The sequence below is a fragment of the Piliocolobus tephrosceles genome, chromosome 15 (genome assembly GCF_002776525.5).
Source record: "Piliocolobus tephrosceles isolate RC106 chromosome 15, ASM277652v3, whole genome shotgun sequence".
Classification (NCBI taxonomy): Eukaryota; Metazoa; Chordata; class Mammalia; order Primates; family Cercopithecidae; genus Piliocolobus; species Piliocolobus tephrosceles.
In genome coordinates this window covers 21,296,955-21,323,635 of record NC_045448.1, presented here as the reverse complement: position 1 = coordinate 21,323,635, position 26,681 = coordinate 21,296,955, and the positions used below count along the sequence as shown (strand labels likewise).

Genomic DNA, 26,681 nt, shown 5'->3' with positions numbered 1-26,681 from the left:
GCCTAGGAAAGGAGAGGGGAAAGATCTGCGCAGATTCCAGGAGGTAAAGGACAAAAGACAATCTGTGATGACGAACACAGAGAGTGCTTGTTCAGATTATGTCACAAGTCCCAGAAAAGTCCTTGCCCATTTGGAGGAGAGCAGTGCCAGTGAACAATGCTGTTCTCTGTGTGCCCAATTATGCAGCCGGAGTATCACAGAATGGCTTCCAGTTACACTGTAAAGCTCAGTGAAAAGAGGAGACTTTAACAGTAAATCTACATGAATAAACTGCATTTTCTGAAGGCTATCTTTTTATTGAAGTTTTATCAGGACACTAGAAAATTACAAGATATTTTATTTTGTAAAAGAAGAGCTTTTCATCCACTTAGCAAATATTTATTGAGTACTGGGTAGCATGCTTCCACCACAAAGCCAAAGATACTTGTTTTTACTTTTGGAAATTTAAATAATTACTGGACAAATTTCTAAATTCATGTCTTTTTGAGGCCTGTCAAGTTCTACTCCATTAGGAGCTATGTTGCTCATGTAAGCACAAAAAGGAAAGAAGTTCAGATCATGGTTTAATGTTGCAGACCATCAGAAAGTAAACTATTTGGCTCAGAAAATAGTCATATTCTAGAATTTCCAAAAGCAACTGTATTGACAAGTGCAAGATAAAGAAAAATTTTATTGGTTTGATTTTTACTTTTGAATTTACTGTAAAAGGTCATAAGCCTAAGACAGCAACAACCTCCTAATGACAGACAAAAGGGCAGACCTTGCCTCACAGAGCAGTTAGTTCAGGCTAAACTCTGCAGCAACCTTCTAACCTGCCAGACTTGTACCATGACTCAAGGGAGGGAGTTCATGTGAGATGCAGGATATAGAATATTATAAAGAGATATCATGAAACAGTACTTTCAATTCTAACAATAAAAATAACCGTACCAGTATGTATATACTGATTTACAACCCTTGAACAATCCTCTGAATAACAGATAACAACTCTGACCCCTGCTCTATAAGTAAATAGAGAATCTGAAGCTTGGTGGTGAAGAGACTTACCAGAGAAATTAGAGCTACTACATATCTAAATCTAGGTAACTTGTTTCAAGTCTTATATTTTGTAATGGCAGGCCATTTAAAATGGTGCTTACATTGCAATCACTGGAGATTCCATGTATAAACCTACCAGGTCCTAAGCTTGGTGAACTGAATTTGAAAGGCAAAAAAGGTTTAGGATAAATATTCTGAATGCCAAAGCCCAAAGCAATGAAAAAGCAAACAAGGCCCTTACTCTCCTTTAACTCTTTGTTATGTCTAAGTGACATAATTGTTCCCTTACACACCCTTCTGCTCTGTCACACACACAGTTAGGCCCTTGTATCTAATAGCCAGTTCCAAATAAACTGTTCCATGCACTGTAGCACTTTGTACAAGTACACCGATTACCATAGCTCTGTCCTTGGGCAGTAGGGGTTTCATATGCACATATATATTTTTTCTTAGTATTACTGAACAGTTTATGACACCGTTAATCTTCCCCAGTGGTATGTTCATATGACTCATATCTTCCACTTGTTTATGACTACATACATAATTGGAGACTTCGCCCCAAATTGCTGAGTTTAGGACACACAAATTCTATAGCACTGTCTGACTCTGACTTCAGGTGGTTAATGGATGACCACTGGTGACACAGGGATCCCAGTGGCAGGTTCTTCGGTACCCTGGAATGTACCTTGACCAGCTTGGATTCATTTAAAGCAGTTAATTTTCTTCACCCTCCATCTTGCAATTAACTGATGACTGTTCTGCTTTTGTGGTTGGGAATAAGAGCAGCTCCCAGTTAATGGAAAGCAGCATGAGAGAATGAGTTCTGGAGTCAGATCTGGACGCGAGTTCCAACTCTACTACTTACTCAGACAACCCAAATGATTAGTTCATCACAGCAAATGTTTACTAAACGTTAGCTGTTATTTCTAGTATCTATTATGTGTCAGATATTAAACTGGTGCTTTACAAACCCCTTAAGTCTCATATGCAGTGTGGGTATTATTATTCTCACTTATACGGACCAGGCTAAGGCTCAGAGGGGTGAGCTGGCTAAGACAGGAATCAAAGCAATCCACCCACTATACTTCCCACTGCACTCACTTATCGTTCTCTTTGAAAGAGTAAGTGATTTTTGCCTTTTGACAAGCATTAAAACGTCTCTGTGAAGAATGTCCTTCATAATTTGTTGTTCTTTAAAGCAAAGTTTAAAAAGTGATTCTAAAACTGATTCTAAAAGTTTATACGGAGAGGCAAAGACCCAGAATAGCCAACACAAAATTAAACGAGAAGAATAAAATTAAAGAACTGACACTACCTGACCTCAAGACTTACTATAAAGCTGCAGTAATCAACACAGTGTGGTACTGGCAAAAGAATACACAAATAGATCAATGAATCAGAATAGAGTCCAGAAATAGACCCATATCAATAGAGTCGACTGACCTTTGACAAAGGAGCAAAGGCAATACAATGTGGCAAGGATAGTCTTTTCAATAAATGATGCTGGAACAACTGGGCATCCAAATGCCAAAAAAAAAATTTCTTTAAAATGAAATGTAGACACAGGCCTCTACTCTTCACAAAACTTAACTCAAAATGCATCACAAACCTAAATTTGAAACACAAAACCATAACGCTCCTAGAAAATAATGTAAGAGAAAATCTAGATAACCTCGGGCTCAGTGATGACTCTTTAGATATGATACCGAAGACACAATCCATGAAAGAAAGAGTTGATAGGCTGAACTTCATTAAACGTAAAAACTTTCATTCTGCAAAAGATGTGGTCAAGAGAATGGGAAGACAAGGCACAGACTGGAAAAAAACTTGCAAAAGACATATCTGATAAAGAACTATTATTCAAAATATGGAAAGAACTCTTAAAAGTCAACAATAAGAAAACAAAAAACGGGCCAAAGACCTTAATAGATGCTTCACTGAAAAAGATACGCAGATGGCAAAAAAGCATATAAAAAGATGCTTTACATCCTGTGTCGCTGGGAAAATGCAAATTAAAACAAAAATGAGATACCACTACACACCTGTTAGAATGGCCAGAATCCATAACACTGACACCATCAAATGCTGGCAAAGATGTGGAACAACAGGAACTTTCATTCATTGCCGGTGGGAATGCAAAATGGTACAGCCACTTTGGAAGACAGTTTGCCATTTACAAAACTAAACATACTCTTAAACTATCTGATCCAGCAGCAATCACACACCTGGGTATTGACCCAAAGGAAATGAAAACTTACGTCCACACAAAAGCCTGCACACAGATATTTATAACAGCTTCATTCAGAATTGCCAAAACTTGGAAGGAATCACAGTATCTTTCAGTGAGTGGATAAATGTGGTACACCCAGACAATGGTACCCAGACAATGAAATATTATTTAGCATTGAAACGAAAGGATCAAGCCATGAAACGATATGGAGGAAACTTACATGCCTATTACTAAGTGAAAAAAGCCGATCTGAAAAGGCTGCGTACTATATGATTCCAATCATATGATATTCTGGGAAGGGCAAAACTATGGAGACAGTAAAAAGATCAGTGGTTGCCAGGGGATGCAGGGAGAGCGAGCTGACCAGGTAGAGCACAGAGGATTTTTAGGATAGTGAAAATACTCTGTATGACACTGTGATGCTAGCTATACGTCATTACTCATTTGTACAATCCCACAGAATGCACAGCACCAAGACTGAACCTTAATGTAAACTACAGACTTTGAGAATGACATGATGGAGGTGCATCAATTGTAACAAATGTACTGCTCCAGTGGGGGGGTTGTTAATGGGGGAGGCTATGCCTGTGTCAGGGCAAGGGACATATGGGATATCTCTGTGCCTTCCTCTCAATTTTGCTGTGAACCTAAAACTACTCTAAAGTATTTTAAGAAAGTAATTATGAAGACAATTTTAAAACGGGCAAAGGATCTGAATAGATGTATCTCCAAAGAAGGTATACAAATGGCCAACAAGCACACGAAAAAATGCCCAATATCATTAGTCATCAGGGAAATACACATCAAAACCACAATGAGATGTCACTTTATGCCCACTGGATGGCTATAATAGAAGTCAGATAATAAGAAGTGCTGGGGAGGATGTGGAGTAACAGAAAGCCCTGTACACTGCTGGTGGAAACAGAAAATGGTGCAGCCAGTGAGGCAGGTCCTCAACAAATTAAACATAGATTTACCATTTGACCTGGGAATTCTACTCCTAGATATCTATCCATAAGAAACATGGACATATGTTCACAGCAGTATTATTCACAATAGCCAAATGGTTGAAACAACCCAAATGTCCATTAACTAATGAATGGATAAAGAAAACATGGTATATACACACAATGGGATATTAATTTGGCCATAAAAAGGAATAATGTACAGCTATATGCTACTACATGGATGGACCCTGAAAACATTACGCTAGGTGAAATAAGCCAATCACAAAATGCTACACATTTTATGATTCCATACATACGAAATGTTCAGAATAGACAAACATGGAAACAAGATTAGTGCTGTTTAGGGCTGGAGGTTGGAGGGGGGCTTAGGGAAATGGGGATGATAGCTAAATTGTACAGAGATTCATTCTGAGGTGATAAAAATGTTTTACAAGTGATTGTGGAAATGGTTGGACAACTTTGTGAATATAGTAAAAACCGAAGCTATTGCCAAAAAAAGTGATTAAGTTCAGTTTTATCCTTCTGGATACTATTGTCATAGAGTCTTGTCCTTGCTTATTATGTTCAGTCTTTGACTCTTTGACTCTTCTCTGTGTGTCCTTTTTACAAAGAGAAACCCTGTGCAATCTCTGATTTTTTTTTTTTTGACATAGGGTCTCATTCTGGCACTCAGGCTGGAGTGCAGTGGTGTGATCTCAGCTCACTGCAGCCTCGACCTCCCAGGCTCAATTGACCTACCTGCCTCGGCCTCCTGAGTAGCTGGGACTACAGGAGTGCAGCAGCACCACTCCCAGCTATCTATCTATCTATCTTTCTTTAATTTTTTTTGTAGAGACAGGTTTCACCATGTTGCTTAGGCTGGTCTCAAACTCCTAGGCTCAGGGTAATCACCCACCTTGGCCTCTCAAGTGCTGGGATTACAGGCATGAGCCACCATCCTGCTTTCGTTTCACTGGTATGAGTAACAGTTGTACTCCCGAAGTTCATTATGAGGGGATGGTGGCACACTAGTGTAGAGGCTAACAGCGTGGACTTGGGAGCCAGACCATGGACCACCTCTACCACTTACTAGCTGTGGAATCCTGAACAAATAATCTCATCTGTTTGAATCTCTGTATCTCAAAAAAGAAAACAATGAAGAGGTAATACATTCAAGGACCTTAGAAAAGTACGTAGACTAGGAAGTCCTCAAAAAAGAGCATTTTTCCTCTTTTTACTGGTGCGAGAGATGACTGCAGAGCCAGAATTTCCTTATTTTTTTAAAAGTTGTGAAAATAGCACAACAATCTCCTTCTCATATAACCTGTTTCCAGTCTTTGGGTTCCTTTCACTATCCAACCCTTAACTGCTGATCTTCTAGGAGGTCTGATCTTCTTCCCAAGTAATCTACTTTCACTGGTTCCACAACTACCCATATGTATGTCATTCCACCAAGTGGTGTACATCTGATGGTGTCTATCTTGATTTTATCTGACCACCTGCTTGACAATTTCTATGTGGACATCCCACAGGTGCTCCAAACTCTTCTTCCCCCAACTCTAATTCTTCACTGCAGTTGGTGGCACCATTATCACACCCTGTCCCTCAAGACACAAATCTGGAAATAACTGACTTCCACCTACACTCATATCCCATCAATCCCCAATTCCTGCCATTTTTCCCTCAGAACTCTGTTTCATCATTTTCTTCTCCACCTTGGATGCATATCAGAATCATCTGGGAGGCTTTGAAAGACTCCCATGATCAGGCTGAACTTCAATCCATTTAAATTAGGACCCCAGCGACTACAGATTTTTAGTTTCCCAAGTGATTCCAACATACAGCTGAGCTAGAGAATTTCTGCCTCAGCCCTTGGCCTGCCTCTCAAGCCTCAACTTTCACAGTTCCTGGCTCTGTTATTTCCATTCTAACAATACTGAAATGCTTACGATGACATTTCCCGACCATGCCGTTTCTTGTCTTTATCATACACTCCACCATCCTACCCACCGAATCTGGCTTATTGCTACTTATCTTATAGACCTGGCAGTTGCTTCCTCCAGCAAGTCTCTTGTTCACCAATCTATGGTTGAATTTGGTATTCCTTCTATGCAGTCCTTAAGTGCCTGGTAAGTATCTATCACTGTGCTGAATATGCTGTTTTATAATTATCTCCATATGGGCCTAATCCCCTCAAAGAACTATGTACCACCTAAGACGATGGCCACTTGACACTCAGTTTTGTATCTCCAGCACCTGCTTGGCCTTATGTAAACACTTAATACAAGTTAGTTGAATAACTTTCCAGAGATGAGGAAAGGCTTTTTGGCAAGAGGTTGCTTGTGCTAGATGTTGATGGATGGCCTGGATTTAGATCCGTATCTTTCTTTCCACCCAAGGGCTTATATAACCACCAACACGATTAACTTTAACACTGCTTAACTTTGATGCCTCCAAGCATTCACTGCTGCTTCTTTTACATAAACTCTTATTTTGTACTAAAGGTCTTACTCTACATTTGCAATGAGTATTCATTTGTAAGTTCCATCAATCTTTTTAGGAAAAAGTTGCAGTAAAAATTATGAAAACACAATAGTCTATTATTAGCCTAGATTATGTTTTCCTTACTTTTGTGAGCAACAACATATTAAAATCAAACTTTATTTCACTTTTGAGATACATATGATTATCTCCGAACAAATTCTTTTCATCTTGACCACTTAAACATTTCTTTTGCCCCCTATGATATAAAACAATTTGCTGGCCTGTACTCATGAGACTACATTAAGGAAAAAGAGACATTCCAAAGACATTTAATCATGACTAAATAAAAACAATTAAAAGTAAGTTTTAAAGAATGTTTCAAAAGAAATACACAATACAACTAATATAGTTTGTGTTCTTTTAATAAACACACTTGCATAGTTATATTACAATTTTGTAAAAATAAAAACAGATTATCTCATGCCAAGCGTGCCCAGCATTTGCACAATCTCAATACCTTTAATACTATAGTTTTCAAGACACACAAAATAAAATTTTAAGGCAAAAACAGCACTTTGCAACAATTTAATAATTTATTACATTACAGTAGCATCACAGCAGCATTCAATAATGCCACTTTAGGCAAGTCTTTCAGTATTTCCATTATAGATTCTGTTTACAAGAATTCATAAATTGGTAAAAGTCACTCTAAGAAAACTTGGCAAATAAAGCTTTGGACTGGAATTGGCATTTCTTTCTCTACTTTTCCTTCCCCCAGTTTCTTTCTTTTAAACTACAGTATTTATATTTTAAAATGTTCTATTTCAAAACATTTATATATCAGTTACATTTTTAATAGTTATATTATTTTAAAATTAAGATAAAGTTTTAGAGAAACTATATTATGGATAGGGCTGATTTACATTTTCAAATTTTCTAAAAATCAGCTTTGGTTTTAGAACTGATTCATTTCTGGAAAACCTAAAAGGTTTAATCAAATAATTTAAAAGTGATTATTATATATTGCAATCTGGTATTTTGATTCTTTACCTCCTACAGAAATTCAAATTCATTCAGTTGAACTCACATTTTAAAATTCTGTGTTTCTGATGAACTCTAACCTTCTAATGTTGCCTTCTAAGAAAATTGAAAGCTGCCTTATACTGAATGAGGAAGAGAACAAATACTTGGCTGAATGAGGTATTGCAAAAGACTGCATGCACTTTTAAGAAAGACTTAATTATTATGTCATACGATTTCCATTCTTTTTAACTTTTTCTTAAATATATGACAAAACGTCATACGATTTCCATTTTTTTTAGCTTTTTCTTAAATATATGACAAAATACCTACACAAAGAGTGGTATTTCAGTTAATATAGTAAATTTATTTTCCGGACTGACATTCAGCTTAAATATGCCAGTATATGATTTAATCCATAGGTACCTGATGAACACATTATTTTCAGATTGGTTACAGATGCCAAATGCTATCTGAAGGTCATTCCTAGTAATTTATATTTATCAGTGTAAAAGTGAAGTGATTTGCACTATAAAAATATCTTTGAAATAATTCATCAATGTATTAGATAAACTCAGTTTCAGAATTATAAAGAAAAAAATGTTAGACCAAAATAATGTGGCTAATTAACAAGTGGTATGATTTCTACCCCGAGGGTTTCAAAATGGATTTGAAGTAACTGTCTTTGAACTCAAAAGAATGCAAAAGCCGGGCGCGGTGGCTCAAGCCTGTAATCCCAGCACTTTGGGAGGCTGAGACGGGCGGATCACGAGGTCAGGAGTTCGAGACCATCCTGGCTAACACGGTGAAACCCCGTCTCTACGAAAAATACAAAAACTAGCCGGGCGAGGTGGTGGGCGCCTGTAGTCCCAGCTACTCGGGAGGCTGAGGCAGGGGAATGGCATAAACCCGGGAGGCGGAGCTTGCAGTGAGCTGAGATCCGGCCACTGCACTCCAGTCCTGGCGACAGAGCGAGACTTCGCCTCAAAAAAAAAAAAAAAAAAAAAGAATGCAAAAGCAGCAAGTTCAGAAAATAAAAGGCAAGAACAGGTAATTAATACAATTTGAAAGAGTCAGTTGAATTCACAAGGACCAAATCTTTGCACTCTTTCAGTGAATGCAGGCAAATCTGTTATTCCATCTGTAAAATGATATTATTGCTTTCCTATTAATGTCATATTTATAAAAGTATCATGAGGATGCCAAATGCTAAAAATAGAAGTGGTCTAGTAACTAGAAATTGCCACCCTAGGGAGCACACATACATATCTGCCTACAGCCTAATAATGTGATGTATTTTGAAACACAGACATTAGAACTTTATGAAGTTTTAACTGTTGATTCTTTCCCAAGCATCATAAAGTTATGATTTAGGCAATGTATGACTGAAATAATTCATTCATAATGTATAGGCACATTAACATAAATATTGCACAAAAGATGCCTCTAACTGAAACTGAGAGGTATAAAAACATATTTCACTCTTTGTAAATAACTTTGTGAGGAAATATGGTTCTGTGATTGTATATACACTTTTCCTGATACTCTGACATTCACAAACGGTAGATTGCACTGCAGTTTGTAAACATTTTAAGTTGTAAAAACTTCTCCTTGGTTTTCAAATATAGTATAATACTGTCTACTAAAACTCCTTTTTGTTCCAACTAAGTACTCTCACACATATTAGTTTATAATAATGTTTGTTATTATTTTTTAAAGTGTTTTCCATTCAAGGAAAAGAAGTAAATTTCTATGTCAAAGTAGCCAATGTGGTTGAAGAACAGGTATTAGCCAGAGAAGTCTGAGTGGTAAAATCAATCTTCGAGTCTCAAAGAAGCTCCATGAACACAGAGGAATGCCAGGTGTTACACAGCTTTCCTTCACTCTAACTCATTCTTGACTACAGCCTGCATGTCTGTTTCCGGGACATTTAAACTCTTAAAAAGGATTTCTTATGATCTTTACTAAATACATGAAGAAGAATGTCGACCAGTGCCCTTTTGTATACTGGGATATGTAGTCACCTGATCAAAGCAGGTAACAATGAACTCTGACTTTTAAATGACTGTAGATATAAATGCTCTAAGCTAGGAAAGGTTTTTCACATCTCACAGTCAACGATGGGAGCCTTTCATTCCTCAAAAATAATCCCTTTTTAGGTCATTGAAAAAGAATACAAATGCTGCAGCACATGATGCAGTATCTTCATTAGCCCAGAGCACATAAAGATTCTAAGGGAACTACCATAGGACAAGGCTCATTTTTGGGACTGAAACAAATGAAACACTCTATTCTGCACATGCCTGCCAGAGCAGGCCACTCTCCTCTTCTCTGAGATTTAAAAAGTTCCCCCAAAATGTTGTTATTCCCATCCTGAACACATAGAAAACAGGGCATGGCTGTTTCCAGTTCTTGGCCTTTAAACAAATCTAAATGTCAGTACTCATAGTGGCATATTACAAAGTAATAAACAGTGTGCACTTGAGGGCAAACCACATATTGAGCGAATTAAGAGCTCACTGTGATTAGGATTAAACATAATAGCAGAACATAAGCAAATTTCATCTGAATTATGTAAATGAATACACATGTTGCAATAACATTAAAAAAGCATGGCAGCCTATTACAAACCAGTAAGAATAGTTTGTGCAAATAGTGGGTCTTTGTGTGTTTGAACTCCCACCACATAAGGGCAAACTCAATATGCATGCTAATGACCTACAATTATCAAATTAAAAAAGAAGAAAAATGCTAAAGATGCCAGAGTGAACAGCAGGGAAAGCCACACAAAGACCCACTATCCTTTAACTTTTTACAAATAAATTTAAACTATAAGTTAGAAACACAAAAAAATAATCACAAGTGGCTCTAACATTCAAACGAAGTGAACGAATTGTGTAGGAGATATCTGAGCAGGGCTGCCTGCCCTGCCTCCACGCTAGAGTGAAACTTGGATAGTGGGTCTCTGGGGTGCTTTCACAACTGGAAGACAACATTGGGTCCTAAAAAAAGAAAATGAGGAATAAAATGAACATAATGCAAATTAGGTGGGTGAGATAAAATTTGACTAGTAACAACATGCAACATCAACTAAACAAATTTGAACTGTTAAAATTCTCTATTTTAAAAAAAAGTTCTAATTATGTAAAAAATGAAAAATAATACTTATAAGGGCCAAAGAAACACAAACGGTAATCTGTAATTTAACTAGCTTTCACTGACGATTACAAGGACTACAAACAGATGATTTCTTTCTAAAAATCCGGGTAGGTACAACAAGGATCTCATACCTATTCCTGACTTTAAGGATTAAGCATTTTCTGAACCATATCCTATTAAAATTATAGGTTAATATAAACAATGTGAGTGAACTTCATAGCTACCAACACAATTAACATTACTCTTCATCTTCTTTGAAAAAGCAATTATGACTCTTCAATTTCTGATAAATTACTTCAAGTAAACAAAATCGGTACTCCTCACTTTCCTAGATAATTTAAACAGTGGTTTTACAGAAACAATAAACCATCTCAGAGGAATCTCTCTGGAAATTATCCTTAGAATTACAGAATTGAGAGCCCTTTCATTCCAGGATGGATGACAAGCCTTTAGCCATTCATTTAGGCAAAACAATAAAGTATTCAGTTTTTAGATCTGATTAAACTAAAAAAACCCACATACACCAGCCAGAAACAAGGTAATAGGTAAGTTACTGCTAATAACTTTATAACAAAGAGAAATTTGAAACTACTCTTATTTTAAAATAACCTCTTGAACATTTTGTTTTCCCAGCTGTCAGTATGTAAAATGACCAAGAAAATAATAAGTTCCTCCTTGCATCCCCAACACTTGCCATTCCAGCAAACCATTACTACTTATCCTTCATGTACCAGCTCAAATATCTTCTGTTACATCTTTCACAACACGCCGTCTTTCTCCATAAAGATTTAGGGGGTCTTTTTCCAAAACATATTTGTATAAATATTCATTACAGCAATTGTTATATTTATCTGAATGTTGTTCCCCACTAACCTCTAAAGCTACTTCAGAGAATGGATTGTCTTTTCTTGTTTGTATTCCCAGTACTCCTAGTCAGTACAGAGTAGACACTCAAATAATACCAAATGATGAATTTCTTAAATGAACAGTGGGAAGAATGTTAACATAAAATCCAAAAACCCCATAAAAAAGTAAAATCTGAAGTACATAGGAGCTATAAAATCATTGTGTAGGTCAATAATGACTGAAAGACAATTACGCTTTTTCTTATTTTAATCTTTCAATATTTCCTTGTTTGTTTGCTTTGAGACAGGATCTCATTCTGTTACCCAGGCTGGAGTACAGTGACATGACCATGGCTTACTGCAGCCTCCCACCTCAGCCTCCCAGGCTGCTGGGACTATAGGCATGTGCCACCACACTCAGCTAATTTTTAAAAAATTTTCTGTAGAGATGAGGTCTCCCTATATTGACAATCAAACAATCTTCCTGCCTCAGCCTCCCAAAGTGTTGGGATTACAGGTGTGCACCACTGTGCCCAGCCCTGCTACTTCTATGTTTTATTTCAGGGAGGGCTTGCATTACAGTTAGCTGTCTTCTAGAGGTGCGCTAACACAGTAGCCATAGGCCACAAATGGCTTTTCAGCTTAAAATTAAAGTTAAATTAAATTAAAAATAGAGTTTCTCAGTCATATTAGCCACACTCCAAACAATCAAGTGACTAGTGGCCACTGTATTGGAGAGTGGAGATACAGACTATTTTCTGTATTGCATAAAATTCTACTGGATAGCACCATTTTGACTGGATATCTCATCTACAGGTGGACTAAGGCTCTGCCAGTTCTACCCATACTAAAATAGTAAACAAAGCATTCTCTGGGCAAAAGTAATTTCCATGACAAATGTGTCCTTGAATAACTAATAACTAACAGATGATATCAATCTATTTTCTGTATCATTAGTGTATTAAACATTTACTGACAACCAGAAACTATGCTGCTTCTTTTTGGAATAAAAAATAGTCACTCAACTCTCTGGGAAAGTTACTTTCCAAGGAGATTGTTACTGCCTTGAACTAGTAGATTCCTTCAGAGTAATTTTCAAATTATCTGCAGAGGGGAAACTGAAAGGACCTTCATAAAATAGGCAGGGGAAAGGTATAAGACATGGGGCCACAGTCCTGTCCTTCCTTTCAAACGGCTTTTATCTGTTCTTTATATTCCCTATTATATGAGACTTAATTGGAAAAAGTGTTTCAAACAACAACAACATATTTGAAAAACCTAACTTTAGTTCATAGATGCTATAAAAGCCAAATGTACTGACACACTGGCATGCCTTCAGGGATCACTAGCCAAAGATCTTCCAGACCCAGTAGGTCTGAAAAGTATTTTCCATTCTCAACACCAAGAAAGATGCCACAGCTAATTAGACAAACTGGTTTCTAATTAATCACTGTGAACTGCCAAACCATCAGCAGAGCTTAAAAATGATCATTTATTAGGCAACCCAAGTTACCATTTTCTTCATCACTTCTGAAACTCTGTAATATTTTTGGGAATATTCAAATCACAAAAAACTGGATTCCTCCCATCTCCAAGTTGGGAAACTTAGTTGCTTTATCTAAAGGGAAGGTTTCTCCCAGGGTCAGAACTATCTTTATAAGCTCTAAAGTGAAAATAATGCACAAAATTATAGGTATGGTATAAATTCATAATCCTTATACTGAATCATAAGTGTATCTCAGTTTCGTTTGGATTACCATTTATATATTCTCAGCAACTGAATTTAAATGAAAGGCTAAGTATTTTACATTTCATAAGACATATATCGAGATATTTTAAAAATAAAAATCAAAGAGTGGGAAAAAGTGATAATCGTTTCATAAAGGTAAAAAGTTATTTCCAAGTACTATTTATTTCCTAATTGATTACTAATGCTGTATTTATTGTCAATCAAAAGAATGGCTAGGTAAATACAGAGAGATGATTTTATATAATACCAAACTTCACACTTCGAGATCTGGACCCCTGTTCTGAAAATAATGAAATAGACCTTGATTTATACATCCCTTGTGGAAAAAGGTGGCTATCTAAAGAATCACCTGACAAGAATTTTGCAACAGTCATAAATATTTAATTTTTAATTTTCTTCCAACATGGATGATATGTAAACAGCGAGAAATAAATGAGACGCGGTTGGAAATTTAACAGCTTCTGTACGCTAAAAGAGTAATTTTGAATAGGTGAATAGGGTAATTGCTACCTACTTTTTTTTTCCCCCGTTGAGACAGGGTTTCTCTCTGTTGCCCAGACAGGAGTGCAGTGTGTGTGATCATGACTTACTGCAGCCTTGCCCTCCTGGGTTCAAGAGATCCTCCCACCTCAGCCTCCCAAGTAGCTGAGACTACAAGCACATGCCACCACACCCAGCTAATTTTGGTATTTTTTGTCGACATAGGGTTTCGCCATGTTGCCTAGGATAGTCTCCAACTCCTGGGCTTAAGGAATCTTGCACACCATGGCCTCCCACCCAAAGTGCTGGGATTATGGGTGTGAGTCACTGTGCCCAGACACTAGCGACTTTTTATTAAACCAAAAAGAACATGGGACACTGAAAAAGAGGAAGATGGTGAAAAGAAGCTGCAGTATAGATGGCAGTCATACCAAAGGACTCGTAGGAAAAATTATATATTCTTTCAGATTAAGTCTAATACACTAAGGTCTGGAGCTAGCAAGTATTTAAAATAAAGCTGTATAACTTCTGACCTTGTAAACAGTTTCCTTTTGTTTCTTCTCACTTTAAACACTAATCTATATTTGCTGTGAATGCTGAGTTCAGGATCTAATCCAGAAAAGGAATAAATGCAATGCTCTATATTAAAGTTTCATACTAGGTGAGAGGTAAATAATTTAATATTACTCACACTGTTGACTTGGATCTGAGTCTGTTGTCATCTTAACGTAGTTTGAAGGAAAGAGACCAGTCACCCCATTGATCTCTCCTTGCCACCAATCAGGATCATCTTTGTTCATAACATTAATGAGTTGTCCCTTGGAGAAGCTGAGCTCATCTTCATTATTCGCTGCATAGTCATACATAGCAATCACCTGACATACTATCACAAGAATAACAAAATAACACATTAAACAAATTAATTATTTCTTCAAGGGTCAATCATTTGAAATCTCCCTAGGATTTAAATTATTTTACTATTAAATATTAAAATTAGGATAAAAATTTCCCTTGAACTGCTTTCTTTCTCACCCTCCTTCCCCTATTCCTGGTCTTACAAAAACAAGAACTTCCCAACTACAGTTAACAATGCAAGTGAAGTACTTCACTTTAAGTATGATGGTGTAACAATTTCACACTGAAAGATTTCAAGGAGTTGAAGTGGTTCAAGTATCAGTGAATAAGGTGGCTGTTCCTACACTGAACTTTTCAGAAAGAAAATTCTCAGTGGCATGTTACTTTTAAACAGAAAGAACACATTTTTAATGTGTTGCAAACAGTGAGCTAATCTAAGAAGTTGCTGAGTTTTAACAAACTCCTCTAAAATGAAATACAAATTAACCCACTTCCATACCAGGATGAAAGGCAGGTGTGGCTCTTTCACTACTTGGACCCAAAAGTTTAACATGACTGGCAGGAAACCATCCTTTCTGTCGCTTTTTTCCTCTGGCCTATAAAATTAGCAAAAGAAATATACAATTGAAAGATGAGATTAAAAACAATCATTGAGACATAACTTAAAAATTAGAAAAACCATACATGTGTAGTAAATAATTTAATCTTGCCTAAAGAGAGGTCTGGTCTTTGCCCTCAGCTCCTTGGAAGTAATCTCTAAATCCTTAGACTATCCTGACTGGTAAGAGTGTCTTAGTTTACCTGTGGGTGCTGGGCCATGCCAAATCTAACAATGCGATGTATGGTGGGTGCTTTGGGTCATGCAGTATCAGCTCTACCTTGGTAGGGGATGGAGACTGAGTTCAGCCAAATGGGCAATCAACTATATCTATGTGAGGAACCCCAGTCAAAACTCTGGACACCAAGGCTTGCTAATTGGCAATACTCTGTGTGTACTGTCACACATCATTGCCAGGAGGAGTTAATACTGTTCACGACTCCACCAGGAGCGGACAACTGGAAGCTCTGTTTTTGGAACTCGACTGCACTCGGTCTGCCCCATGCGTCTCTTAACTTGGCTGTAAACTGCACTCTGCCCCATGTGTCTCTCAATTTGGCTGTAACTTGGCAATAAACTGTAACATGAGTGTAACAGCTGTAGTGAGTTCTGTAAAGTCCTTCTAGTGAATTACAGAAATTGACAGTAGTCTTGGAGACCCCCAAGCTTGGAACTGGTTTCAGATATGAGCATGGTCTTGGGGGCCTCAAACTCAGCATTAGCCTTTCAAGTTAGCATTAAACAACTGGAAGACACACTAAAACACGCATCTCAAACTGCTGCTGAAAACAGCATCTGCAGAAGTCTATGTGGAGGTCTTTCAGGCTCAGAGTTCTCTGAGTATTTCACAAAAATATTTATATTCTAAAAAGACATTTCTAGAGTTCTCCTAATAAGTTCAAGTCAACCCTTAAAATGGTGCAGCCGACTACAAATACTTCTTGAAGCTTTGTTAATAATTAATCAGGAGGTCATAAGTAAAATTTGTAAATAGTCATGTTTCCCACTTAGTTCAGTCCATCTTCAAAGTAAATCAGAAGGTGGAATTTCAGGGGGTTATTCAAGAAGGTATTACATTTGAGCCCCCATTTTTCTTTAGGAATCCTAAGACTCCTGATTTGCAAGAATGAAGCTATGTTTATCCTCCATATTACAATTATATATCACTCATAAAAATAGTTATTATATCTCTTGTCATCTTTCAATCCCTCAAATGCTTTTTAGTTTTAACTAGTAAGGAAATTTTAGAAGTGAGAGAAGAACCCTTTTCCTGTATCAGAACATATGCAATAACTGTTAACATTTTAGGGAAAAAACCAGGTTCATCTATGTCCATATTGTTTTTCCTTGCACTGCTGTTTCAAAAACCTAAGACCACTAGCGGACAGCCCAATTAGTAGTATTTTCTCAGCACCACCTAGATCACGTCTTTCTCCGAGAGGCTATACTGCCAGCCTGGGACTAGCCCAGGGAAAGATGATGTTGTGCTTTCCTTTAAGAACGTGATCTTTGAATTATAAAGGAATGCATTATTGGAAAACAATTATGTCTTTGGAGAAAATTATTCCTTAAATTGTTACTTATAACATCAACTCAACTGCACTAAAAATGTACACACAAAAGACTAAAGGAAATATAATGCAGTAAAATATTGATATTGATTACCTCTAAGTGGAATGATTATGGGTGATCTAAAAATTTTTATTAATTTTATCTTTTTTATGGAGCATGCAATACTTTTATAATAAAATTTATAGATGCTATTTAATGAATATTACCTGTAACTCTCCTTGCCACCACCCACTTGTATTTTTCTTTAGAATTAATATTAACTGTCCTGGTGCAAGGCTAAGTTGTTCAGAACCAGAAGCAACATATGCTGAAGTTACCTGAGCAATCTCTGAAAAGAAGACAAACAAGAAACTATGAATTCAAGATTGCAACAGAGCAAACACTTTAGTAATTTTTTTAAGATTGTTACTATACATACCAGGTTTTTTATTTGATGCTCCAGACTTGCCAGCACTCCCAAAACTCTACAAGGAAAAGATACCATATTGTTTTATTATTTCCAACAATCCAGAAGTAAAAGTACAAAGGTTAATGGGAATTAGAGATTTCAAATTCCCAGCATTCCTTTTTCCTTAAATGAAGATGAAAACGACAATGAACCTCATGCAGTATTAACAAATAAGTGAAAAATCCAACACTTATGAGGAGATCTGGTCTGCTAATGTAATACATTATATACAAGTGGCTGATGTCGTCAACCACTGACTCAACAGGAAGAGCTTGTTTTCTGAAACTTAAATATTAAACACGACCCTCCAGGCCAAATGCACCCCATTCATCAATGGTGTTAGCACCAATGCCCACTATGCACAATATATGTGTCCTGGATATGTCAAGGTATATGTTATTTTGCTCCTGCTTTCTCTAAGGGATCCTGACTTATCTATGGATCTTGATGAACAGGAGACAATATTTTTATTTTTATTTATTTATTTTACCATGCTCCCCCCAAACTGACTGAATCTGACCTAAGAACAAAAAACCTCTATCCTGTGTAGCAACTATTACTTCTGTTTCACTTTAAAGGATAAACTGGCCCAACTACATTTCCTCTTCATAGGAATTCGAACAACAAAAGGGATGGGATTAAAAAGAATTTTGTTCTGTTAGTGAACACAGCTGCAGTACAAGTATTCAGCAGAGTGTACGGTAGTTAAAAGCTAACATTTTCTGAGTACTGTGTAACAGACACTGCTCTAAGAGGTTCCATATATTCTGCTATTTAATTTTCACAATAACACTATTAAGTAATTATGATTATCTCCATTTTACAGAGGAGGAAACTGAGGCACAGAAAGGTACAGTAACTTGTCCAAGGTCACTGAGCCTCTAAGTGGTACAGCTGAGAGTCAACCCAGGTAGTCTGATTCTACTACACCAATGGCTCTCAGCATGTGGTTTTTAGAACCTGGAAACAGTCCTTGAGCCTCTTTCAGGGGTCCGTGGGATAAAAACTATTTTCATAAAATACTAAGACATTATTTGTCTTCTTCATTGTGTTGACATTTACAATGGTGGGTAAAATCATTGGTGCTTTAGTTGTGAATCACAGCAGTGGCACCGAATGACACTGAAGTTACAGTAGTGTTCTTCACTGCCATGCACTCCAACTAAAACAGAGCCAGTTTCACTTAACAATGTCTTTAATGAAGCAGCAAAAATTTTATTAAATCTTAATCTTCAAGTCCATACCTTTTAAAAATTCTGTGTGAGTAAACAGAAGTGTGCCTAAAACATCTGTGCTGCATACTAAAGTATGATGGTTGTCTTAAGGAAAGCGTTTGTGTAACTAAATTGTGCACTCAACTAGGTTTTTCATGGAACAACATTTTTACTTCAAAGAACCAATAGAAAACTATTTAGACTTGGGATTTAGCAAACAAAAATGAAGTAAGCCTGTCCCTTCAAGGAAAACAGCTGACAGGATTTTTTGCCAATGATAAAACTCAAGATTTCCAGGGAAAATTTTAGAAAATTTGTACCTACCACTGATCAAAACCATAAACATGATCTCTGTTTTAAGTATAAATCTTGATTAACAAGAACAGGTTGATTTTATTTTTAATACCAAAATAATTTAAGTATAAACCTGATTAACCAGATGGGTTGATTTTATTTTAATACCAAAATACCTCTTGATCCTTTGGTTTGACATAGTTTGATGGAAAAATTCCACTTCTATCTCCAATACTTCCTGTCCACCACTCTCCATCTTTCTGGGTCACCAATATTTCTTCACCTTCGGTGAAAGTCAAATCTCCAGGTTCCACACTTGAATATGGATAAAGTGCAATATATTCTGTAGGGAATAAAGTTAAAAAAAAAAGCAGATTCTGGTTTTAAGATTACAGAAGGGAAAAAGAAATTAGGTTATTTTCCAAGACATTGTATAAGTTTGCTGTGAAAGACCTTGTGCCTTCAGGAAACCTAATATAAAAAGATGTAAAGGATGAAGCAATTATTTAATACCTTAGAAAAAAGTTATTTAACTTAACATAAAACTTTAGAGTTTCCTTTATTCTCAATTGTTTTATTTTTTATCACAAAGAATTACCCAAAACTACAAACAGATATTAGTATCTCTATAGATAAAGATATCGAAGCTTAGTGAGATTAAGTCACTCAGTTATTTAGATAATGGAGTCAAGATAGGAAAATGTATTTTTTAACATTTTTATATAAGAAACATTTTAATCTGCTACACTATTTTCTCTTTAATTCTTTTAAGTACACAGTTATGGAAATACTCAATATCCAGAAGACAGCAGTACTAGAAGCCAAGTTCCATCATGATGACCCAGCTTCTAGCACCGTACTTGACTCGGAGTAGATGCTCGATAAATACTTGTTAACAAATGACCTTGGCCGGGTGCGGTGGCTCACACCTGTAATTCCAGCACTTTGGGAGGCCGAGGCGGGCAGATCACCAGGTCAGGAGATTGAGACCATCCTGGCTAACACGGTGAAACCCCGTCTCTATTAAAAATACAAAAAATTAGCCAGGCGTGGTGGCGAGTGCCTGTAATCCCAGCCACTGGGAGGCTGAGGCAGGAGAATGGCGTGAACCCAGGAGGCGGAGCTTGCAGTGAGCCCAGATCGTATCACTGCACTCCTGCCTGGGCAAGAGGGCGAGACTCCGTCTCAAAAAAACAACAACAAAAAAAAACAAATGACCTCGAGGGAAATATCTAAATTTTTATATTGCCTTTGATTTTTGTTTCTGTGATTGTTACTACTTAGAAGGAACAGTTGGTGACTTGGTTTTCTAAGCCTTTTTCTTTCTTTCTAGTTTTATTTATATTTGCCAACATGGAATTTGATCTTAATATCATAAACTGGAGATGATCAGAAACACCATTTGCAACCAATTATTTACTATTGGCATTCCCAGTATTATTCAATTAATTTAACAAAATTCAAAGTGATTACAAGGTTTAGGTACGCTGCGATAAAAGAAGGGTCCTTTCCAACACGCTCCTCACCACTTTCCTATGCTCACCTCAGAGCACTCATTCCACAGTACACCTATGATTCAGCTCCACTGGTGACATGTGGTTCCCCCGTTCCTTGACTCACTCCATTCCCTCTGTCTAGAAGTGCATTCTCCTCTGTCACTATGCTTATTGTTTAGGATGATGCAATACTGCCATCTCTGTGGATTCATATGTCCTACGCTAAATTGGTTTTCTTTGCTCATTAAAGAATTTATCACAATTGTATGCTCCATTCTATTGTGAGCACTTTGGAAACTGTCATTCATCCTTGTACTTTCCAGGCTTTACCATAGAATCTTCAACATAATAGATACTGAATTTTGTTCAGTTTAACATCAAACTGATATCTTTAGCAAAACATAAAATGTACCTCAGCTATTCAACTAACTTTACAATGGACTTATACATTTCATTTATAAATTTATGTAACTATTAAATAAAAATATCATCTGAAATTAGGGTAATCTTTCATTTTTCCTCACATTAACAAAGTCAAAATAATTTACTAATCAAACAACCCAAAGGGATATAGAAAAAAATTATTTGCAATATTTATGATAAAGTATACCTTGGTACTCCTTAATGATTCATATGGCAAATTATAATTAAAATTTATAAGCAACTAAAAGTATTGAAATGTCCTTACCTCCTAAACATCTATAATCAATAATTGCAACACTTTTTATTTATGATGTTATTCATCAAACCAATCTATGCTGAATTTTCATAGCACTGCCTTTCTAAAGTGCCAAGTATTTTCATTCATGTTTTCTCTATATTCTCAATATTCACGTGAAATAGATAGGGGCAGATTTTCCTAATCTCACTTTAATACTGCAGACACAGAAATGGGGAGAATAGCAACTATGTGAAGTCAGGTAGTTACTCAAGAGCTAAATTGATTACCATCTAATTTACAAATTGCCAAAAGCTTACCTTCTCCAACTGAATAGGCTGCCGAGGTAGGTTTCTTATTTATAGCTGCATACAAAGCTTCTGGTCTGCCAAATATATAAACAAAAAACAATAAAACAAACAAATACAAGCAAAAATAAGACAGGTGATTTGATGCACAGGTTTTAGTAGTCCATTTTTTAGGGCTTTCTCAAATTAATCTAAATATATTCTCAGTACACAGAACTGGGAAGACTTATACAGAACATCCTGCAGGATTAAGAACAGCCTAATTATACACTTCTACATTTTAAAATATATTTTTTTAAATTTCAATATGATTTATAAATAGTTTTTCAAATATGAGATATTTCGCCTTTCTAAAGAAACTTAAAAGACACCCACAAATTGGTAAGTGGTAAGCACATACAGGGATTAGTTTAGTGTAGGAAAAGACAAGGGCAATATATAAATTTATTATCTGTTTAGAATGCACTACGTTAAAAAAATAAAAATAATAAAACGTTGTTTTTATTATCTCAAACAGCTGTAACATTAATTTCCATTTTAATCCAGGAATCTGTTTTCAAAAAATCTGGAAGACTGTCCTGTTTAACTAGACACCTGTGGGATGCATCAGGGCTCCTCAGGACCTGTGAGTAAATTACACAATGAGGCAGTTTTTAAATAAACAGAAGAGGAACCTTATTACAACTACTGGTCACAACTGAATGGACTGTCTTGTTTAACGCTCAATTCTCCGTTATTGCAGGTTTTCAAGTTACATGACTTATCTGTTAGAAAACACTGGTAACTGTATGAAAAGTTAGAAGAGCTGGGCGCGGTGGCTCAAGCCTGTAATCCCAGCACTTTGGGAGGCCGAGACGGGCGGATCACGAGGTCAGGAGATCGAGACCATCCTGGCTAATACGGTGAAACCCGGTCTCTACTAAAAAATACAAAAAGCTAGCCGGGCGAGGTGGCGGGCGCCTGTAGTCCCAGCTACTCGGGAGGCTGAGGCAGGAGAATGGCGTAAACCTGGGAGGCGGAGCTTGCAGTGAGCAGAGATCACGCCACTGCACTCCAGCCTGGGTGACAGAGCGAGACTCAAAAAAAAAGAAAAGTTAGAAGAAATACCCTTTAAAACATTGAAACTTAATCTGTTTTTGCTTCAGTTTTCTTCTCTGTAAATGTTATGGACATAAAATAAGACAGTTTCTATAAAGGAATGTCTATAAAGGGCCTAGCACAGTGCATGCATACAAATTCCAGCTATATATTGTTGTTGTTACTGTTATTATATTCTTCTAAATCCAAATTCGGCCAGGTGTGGTGGCTCACACCTGTAATACCAGCACTTTGGGAGACCAAGGTGGGCAGATTACCTGAGGCCAGGAGTTTGATACCAGCCTGGCCAACATGGCAAAACCTTGTTTCTACTAAAATACAAAAATTAGCCTGGTGTGGTGATGCATCTCTGTAATCCCAGTTACTTGGGAGGTTGAGGCAGGAGAATCACTTGAACCAAGGAGGCAGAGGTTGCAGTGAGCTGAGATTGTGCCACTGCATTCCAGCCTGGGCTACAGAGTGAGACTCCGTCTTGAAAAATAAATAAATAGGGCTGGGCATGGTGGCTCATGCCTGTAATTCCAGTACTTTGAGAGGCCAAGGCAGGCAGATCACCTGAGGTCAGGAGTTTGAGACCAGCCTGGCCAACATAGTGAAACCCGTCTCTAATAAAAATACAAAAATTAGGCTGGGGGCGGTGGCTCACGCCTGTAATCCTGGCACTTTGGGAGGCCAAGGCGGGCGGATCACCTGAGGTCAGGAGTTCGAGACCAGCCCGACCAACATGGAGAAACCCCGTCTCTACTAAAAATACAAAAAAACTTAGCCAGGCATGGTGGCACATGCCTGTAATCCCAGCTACTTGGGAGCCTGAGGGAGGTGAACCGCTTGAACCCGGGAGGTGGAGGTTTCGATGAGCCGAGATGGGGCCATTGCACTCCAGCCTGGGCAACAACAGTGAAACTCTGTCTAAAAAAAAAAAAAAAAATTAGCCGGGCGTGGTGGTAGATGCCTGTAATCCCAGCTACTTGGGAGACTGAGGCAGGGGAATTGCTTAAACCCAGGAGGTGGAGGTTGCAATGAGCCATGATTGCGCCACTGTACTCCAGCCTGGGCAAAAGAGTGAGACTCCATCTCAAAATCAATCAATCAATCAATCAATCAATCCTAAATTCCATGTCAGGCTGAAAAGCAAATTTTTAGAAACTGAGCACTACCTTCCAGAAACATAGAAACTCAGCAGTGAAAGGATCTTTAAAGATTATTTGGCTTAATATTTTAATTCAATCAATTAGAAAACTGAGGATTAAGTACGTTATTCCTTACAGCCTGGCAAAAATAGCAGAGCCAAAATTCAAACCTCTTGACTGATAAAGAACAGCATCTTTTCATCAAATCAGACTGCTTTTCTACCAACTTCCATATAAAACACAAGAGACAGTTACCCATAGCTATGCTATAGTACTTATTTCCTTGTATTATATTTGACAACTTGACTCCCTACAGAGTAGGAAATAAAGGCCAGAGACCTAACCTATCTAGTTTTTAGCTGTTTTCATTTGAAAATTCATTCGATTGTTCATTCATTCACGCCTCTCCTCATTCACTCAGCTAATATGATTGAACAGCTACAATGCATTATGATTAGAACAGGCATGAAGAAACTGAAAAATGAACAACTAAAAAAAGACATTAGATCGTAAGACCTCATGGAGCTTATGGCCTAATAAGGGACATTGGTTTAAAAAACAAAACACCAGTAACTATAATGCAGAGTGCTATAAGCAGTAAGAGACGTTATATTCAAGGAATCTTGGAGACTCAGAAATGGGAATGCCCAATTTGGCCAAGAGGAGGCCCTCAGTAAAGAGTTACTTAAATATTGACAATTTATAGTAGACAAGGGAGAAATGCTTGAAAGAAAATGAAAGGTAACTTTTCTAACTGATTTATGGTACAAAGAAATGGCCAGGTAAGGTGGCTCACACCTGTAATCCCAGCACTTTGGGAGGTGGAGGCAGGAAGATCGCTCGAGCTCAGGAGTTTGAGACCAGCCAGGGGTAACACAGCAAAACCCCATCTCTACAAATAATTTAAAAATTAGCCAGAGTGGTACCATGCACCTGTGGTCCCAGCTACTCGGGAAGCTTAGGTGGGAGGATCGCTTAAGGCTGGGTGGTCAAGGCTGCAGTGAGCCATGATCCACCACTGCACTCTAGCCTGGGCAACAGAGTGAGACCCTGTCTCAAAAACAAATTTTAAAAAGCAACAGATCTAAAATTTTGAGTAGCTTGAAAATTTTATGAATCTGAAATAACTAGAATGAAAGACATTCTAAACCGAAACAAATATCTGAAGTATGCTTTTTTCATCCTAAGAATTACCTTTCTTTTTTCTCTTTTGATACAGGGTATCACTCTGTCACCCAGGCTAGAGTGCAGTGGTGCCATCTTGGCTCACTGCAACCTCTGCCTCCTGGGCTTAAGCGATTCTCCCACCTTAGCCTCCCAAGTAGCTGGGACTACAGGCATGAGCCACCAGGCCTGGCTAATTTTTGTATGTTTTGTAGAGACAGGGTTTTACCATGTCGCCCAGGCTGGTCTCAAACCCCTGGGCTCAAGTTATCTGCCTTCCTTGGCTTCCCAAAATGCTGGGATTACAGGTGTGAGCCACTACGGCCGGCCAGAATTACCTTTCTGATATTCAAACTCAAGTATAAAACTGTTATTTTATTATACCCTCAATCAGACCATGGCTGACTCATTAGTGAAAATACCAACATCCACATCTCATGAAAACACATAAAGATGCTTACTCTTCCCGTTTTACTTCACTCCCAGGAATGATCTTGACATAAGATTTTGGAAACCATCCTCTTCCTCCATGCACCTCCCCAAACCACCAATTTTCTTGCTGCTCCAAGACAGTAATAATGTCATGTTTTGAGAAGTTCAAGTGGTTATCTTTCTTTGCAGTCCAGGAACAAAGGGCCTGTGCTTTTAGGTTTTCTACTACTTGTCCCTGTGAATACAAAACCACCAAAATTTTTAAAAAGGCAGTGGTAACCATGATTTGTTTCTGTGTATATAACATACTTACTGTTCAAACAGCAGACCAGTTTGGTGTGGTGGTGACTTAAGATAACCTTAGTCTACTAACTGACTTTAAATTATACATGACAGACAACTATGTGACTAGCCTTCTGTTAAGACAGACTGAAAACCCACCATTCAAAGAAACCTCATCACATCACTGGTAGAGAAGGTAAATAATGGGTACTCAAGAAATGTATTCATACATCCATGAAATATACATCATGGAACAAATAAAAAAGGAGTGTTACTGTAAATCTTTTTTCTCTTCCAGCTTGCAATGTAATTCCGTTTACCCCACTAGGGAAGGAAATTGGCATGCTTGGCTCCCACTGTTTCTCAGATTTTTCTCTTAACTTCCTCTATTCTATTCATTCTTCTTTCTTTCCCTCCTCTCTCAAAGGAAGGAGTGTTTTGTTCTTTTAATAAGGCTAAACTCTTCACTTATTCTCCGAGTCTTCTATTATGCCTTTATTTTCTAAAAATAGTTTATAACATTAAGTCCTTCTCTGCAATCTACTTCTCTACTTGCTTCTACTTCTGAATTCCTTAAATAATAGTCTTAAACTTGTTTTCCAATTTCACTCCTCAATCCCTTCTAATTTAGGTTCAGCACTCATCACACTACTGAACCTCTTCCAGACAGGTTTAATAATAATAACATCAAAGCCAAAAGCTTCTTCCAAACACTTATTCTTCTTGATCTCTAAACAGCTAACATCAACCCTTGTAGTTCCTGAAGCTGACTCTCTGGTGATTGATGGCTCCTCTTTTGTCCAACACTTTTCCCTTACTGTTTCACAGGACTTCCCTGAATACTCTTAATTATGTCTATGACTTCTCAAACCTACATTTTCAGTGTAATTTTATCTCCTGAGCTCCAGACTTGTATATCAAACTGCCTACTGGGTGTTTCTACAAAGCTGTCCCTAATACACATACCTTAAACTTAGCATGGCTGAAACATAATCATTTTTAGAACCTACCAAACCCATTCCTCCTGCACTGTCTACCGAAAACAAGGATACTACTAACCTTTTGGTTGCTCAAGCTAAAGACTCTGAAGAATTATCTTTAACTTGTATTTCTTCCTCACTGTCCACATTCAATGGATTATCTATTTTATATCAATTCCTAATAATCTTCTATCTCCTC

General features: G+C 37.4%; 1 protein-coding gene across 6 annotated transcripts in view; it reads right to left on the bottom strand.

Moving 5' to 3' along the window:
* Positions 1 to 26,681, bottom strand: part of ITSN2 (intersectin 2) — a 151,756-nt gene that overhangs the window by 28,888 nt on the left and 96,187 nt on the right. For 4 of the 6 annotated variants that reach the window (XR_003309545.1, XM_026454744.1, XM_026454741.2 and 1 more), the window contains 7 exons: positions 25,250 to 25,455; positions 21,409 to 21,473; positions 19,111 to 19,277; positions 17,397 to 17,442; positions 17,185 to 17,306; positions 15,308 to 15,404; positions 14,645 to 14,836 (listed from right to left, as the gene is read on the bottom strand). Coding sequence is in view for 5 of the 6 variants with exons in the window: in XM_026454744.1 (XP_026310529.1) it covers positions 14,645 to 14,836; positions 15,308 to 15,404; positions 17,185 to 17,306; positions 17,397 to 17,442; positions 19,111 to 19,277; positions 21,409 to 21,473; positions 25,250 to 25,455 (895 nt within the window). In the remaining variant the exon portion in view is untranslated. Of the gene's footprint in view, positions 1 to 8,689; positions 10,722 to 14,644; positions 14,837 to 15,307; positions 15,405 to 17,184; positions 17,307 to 17,396; positions 17,443 to 19,110; positions 19,278 to 21,408; positions 21,474 to 25,249; positions 25,456 to 26,681 lie in introns of those variants that run through there. The other 2 variants (XM_026454743.2, XM_026454742.1) reach the window with 2 other exon arrangements.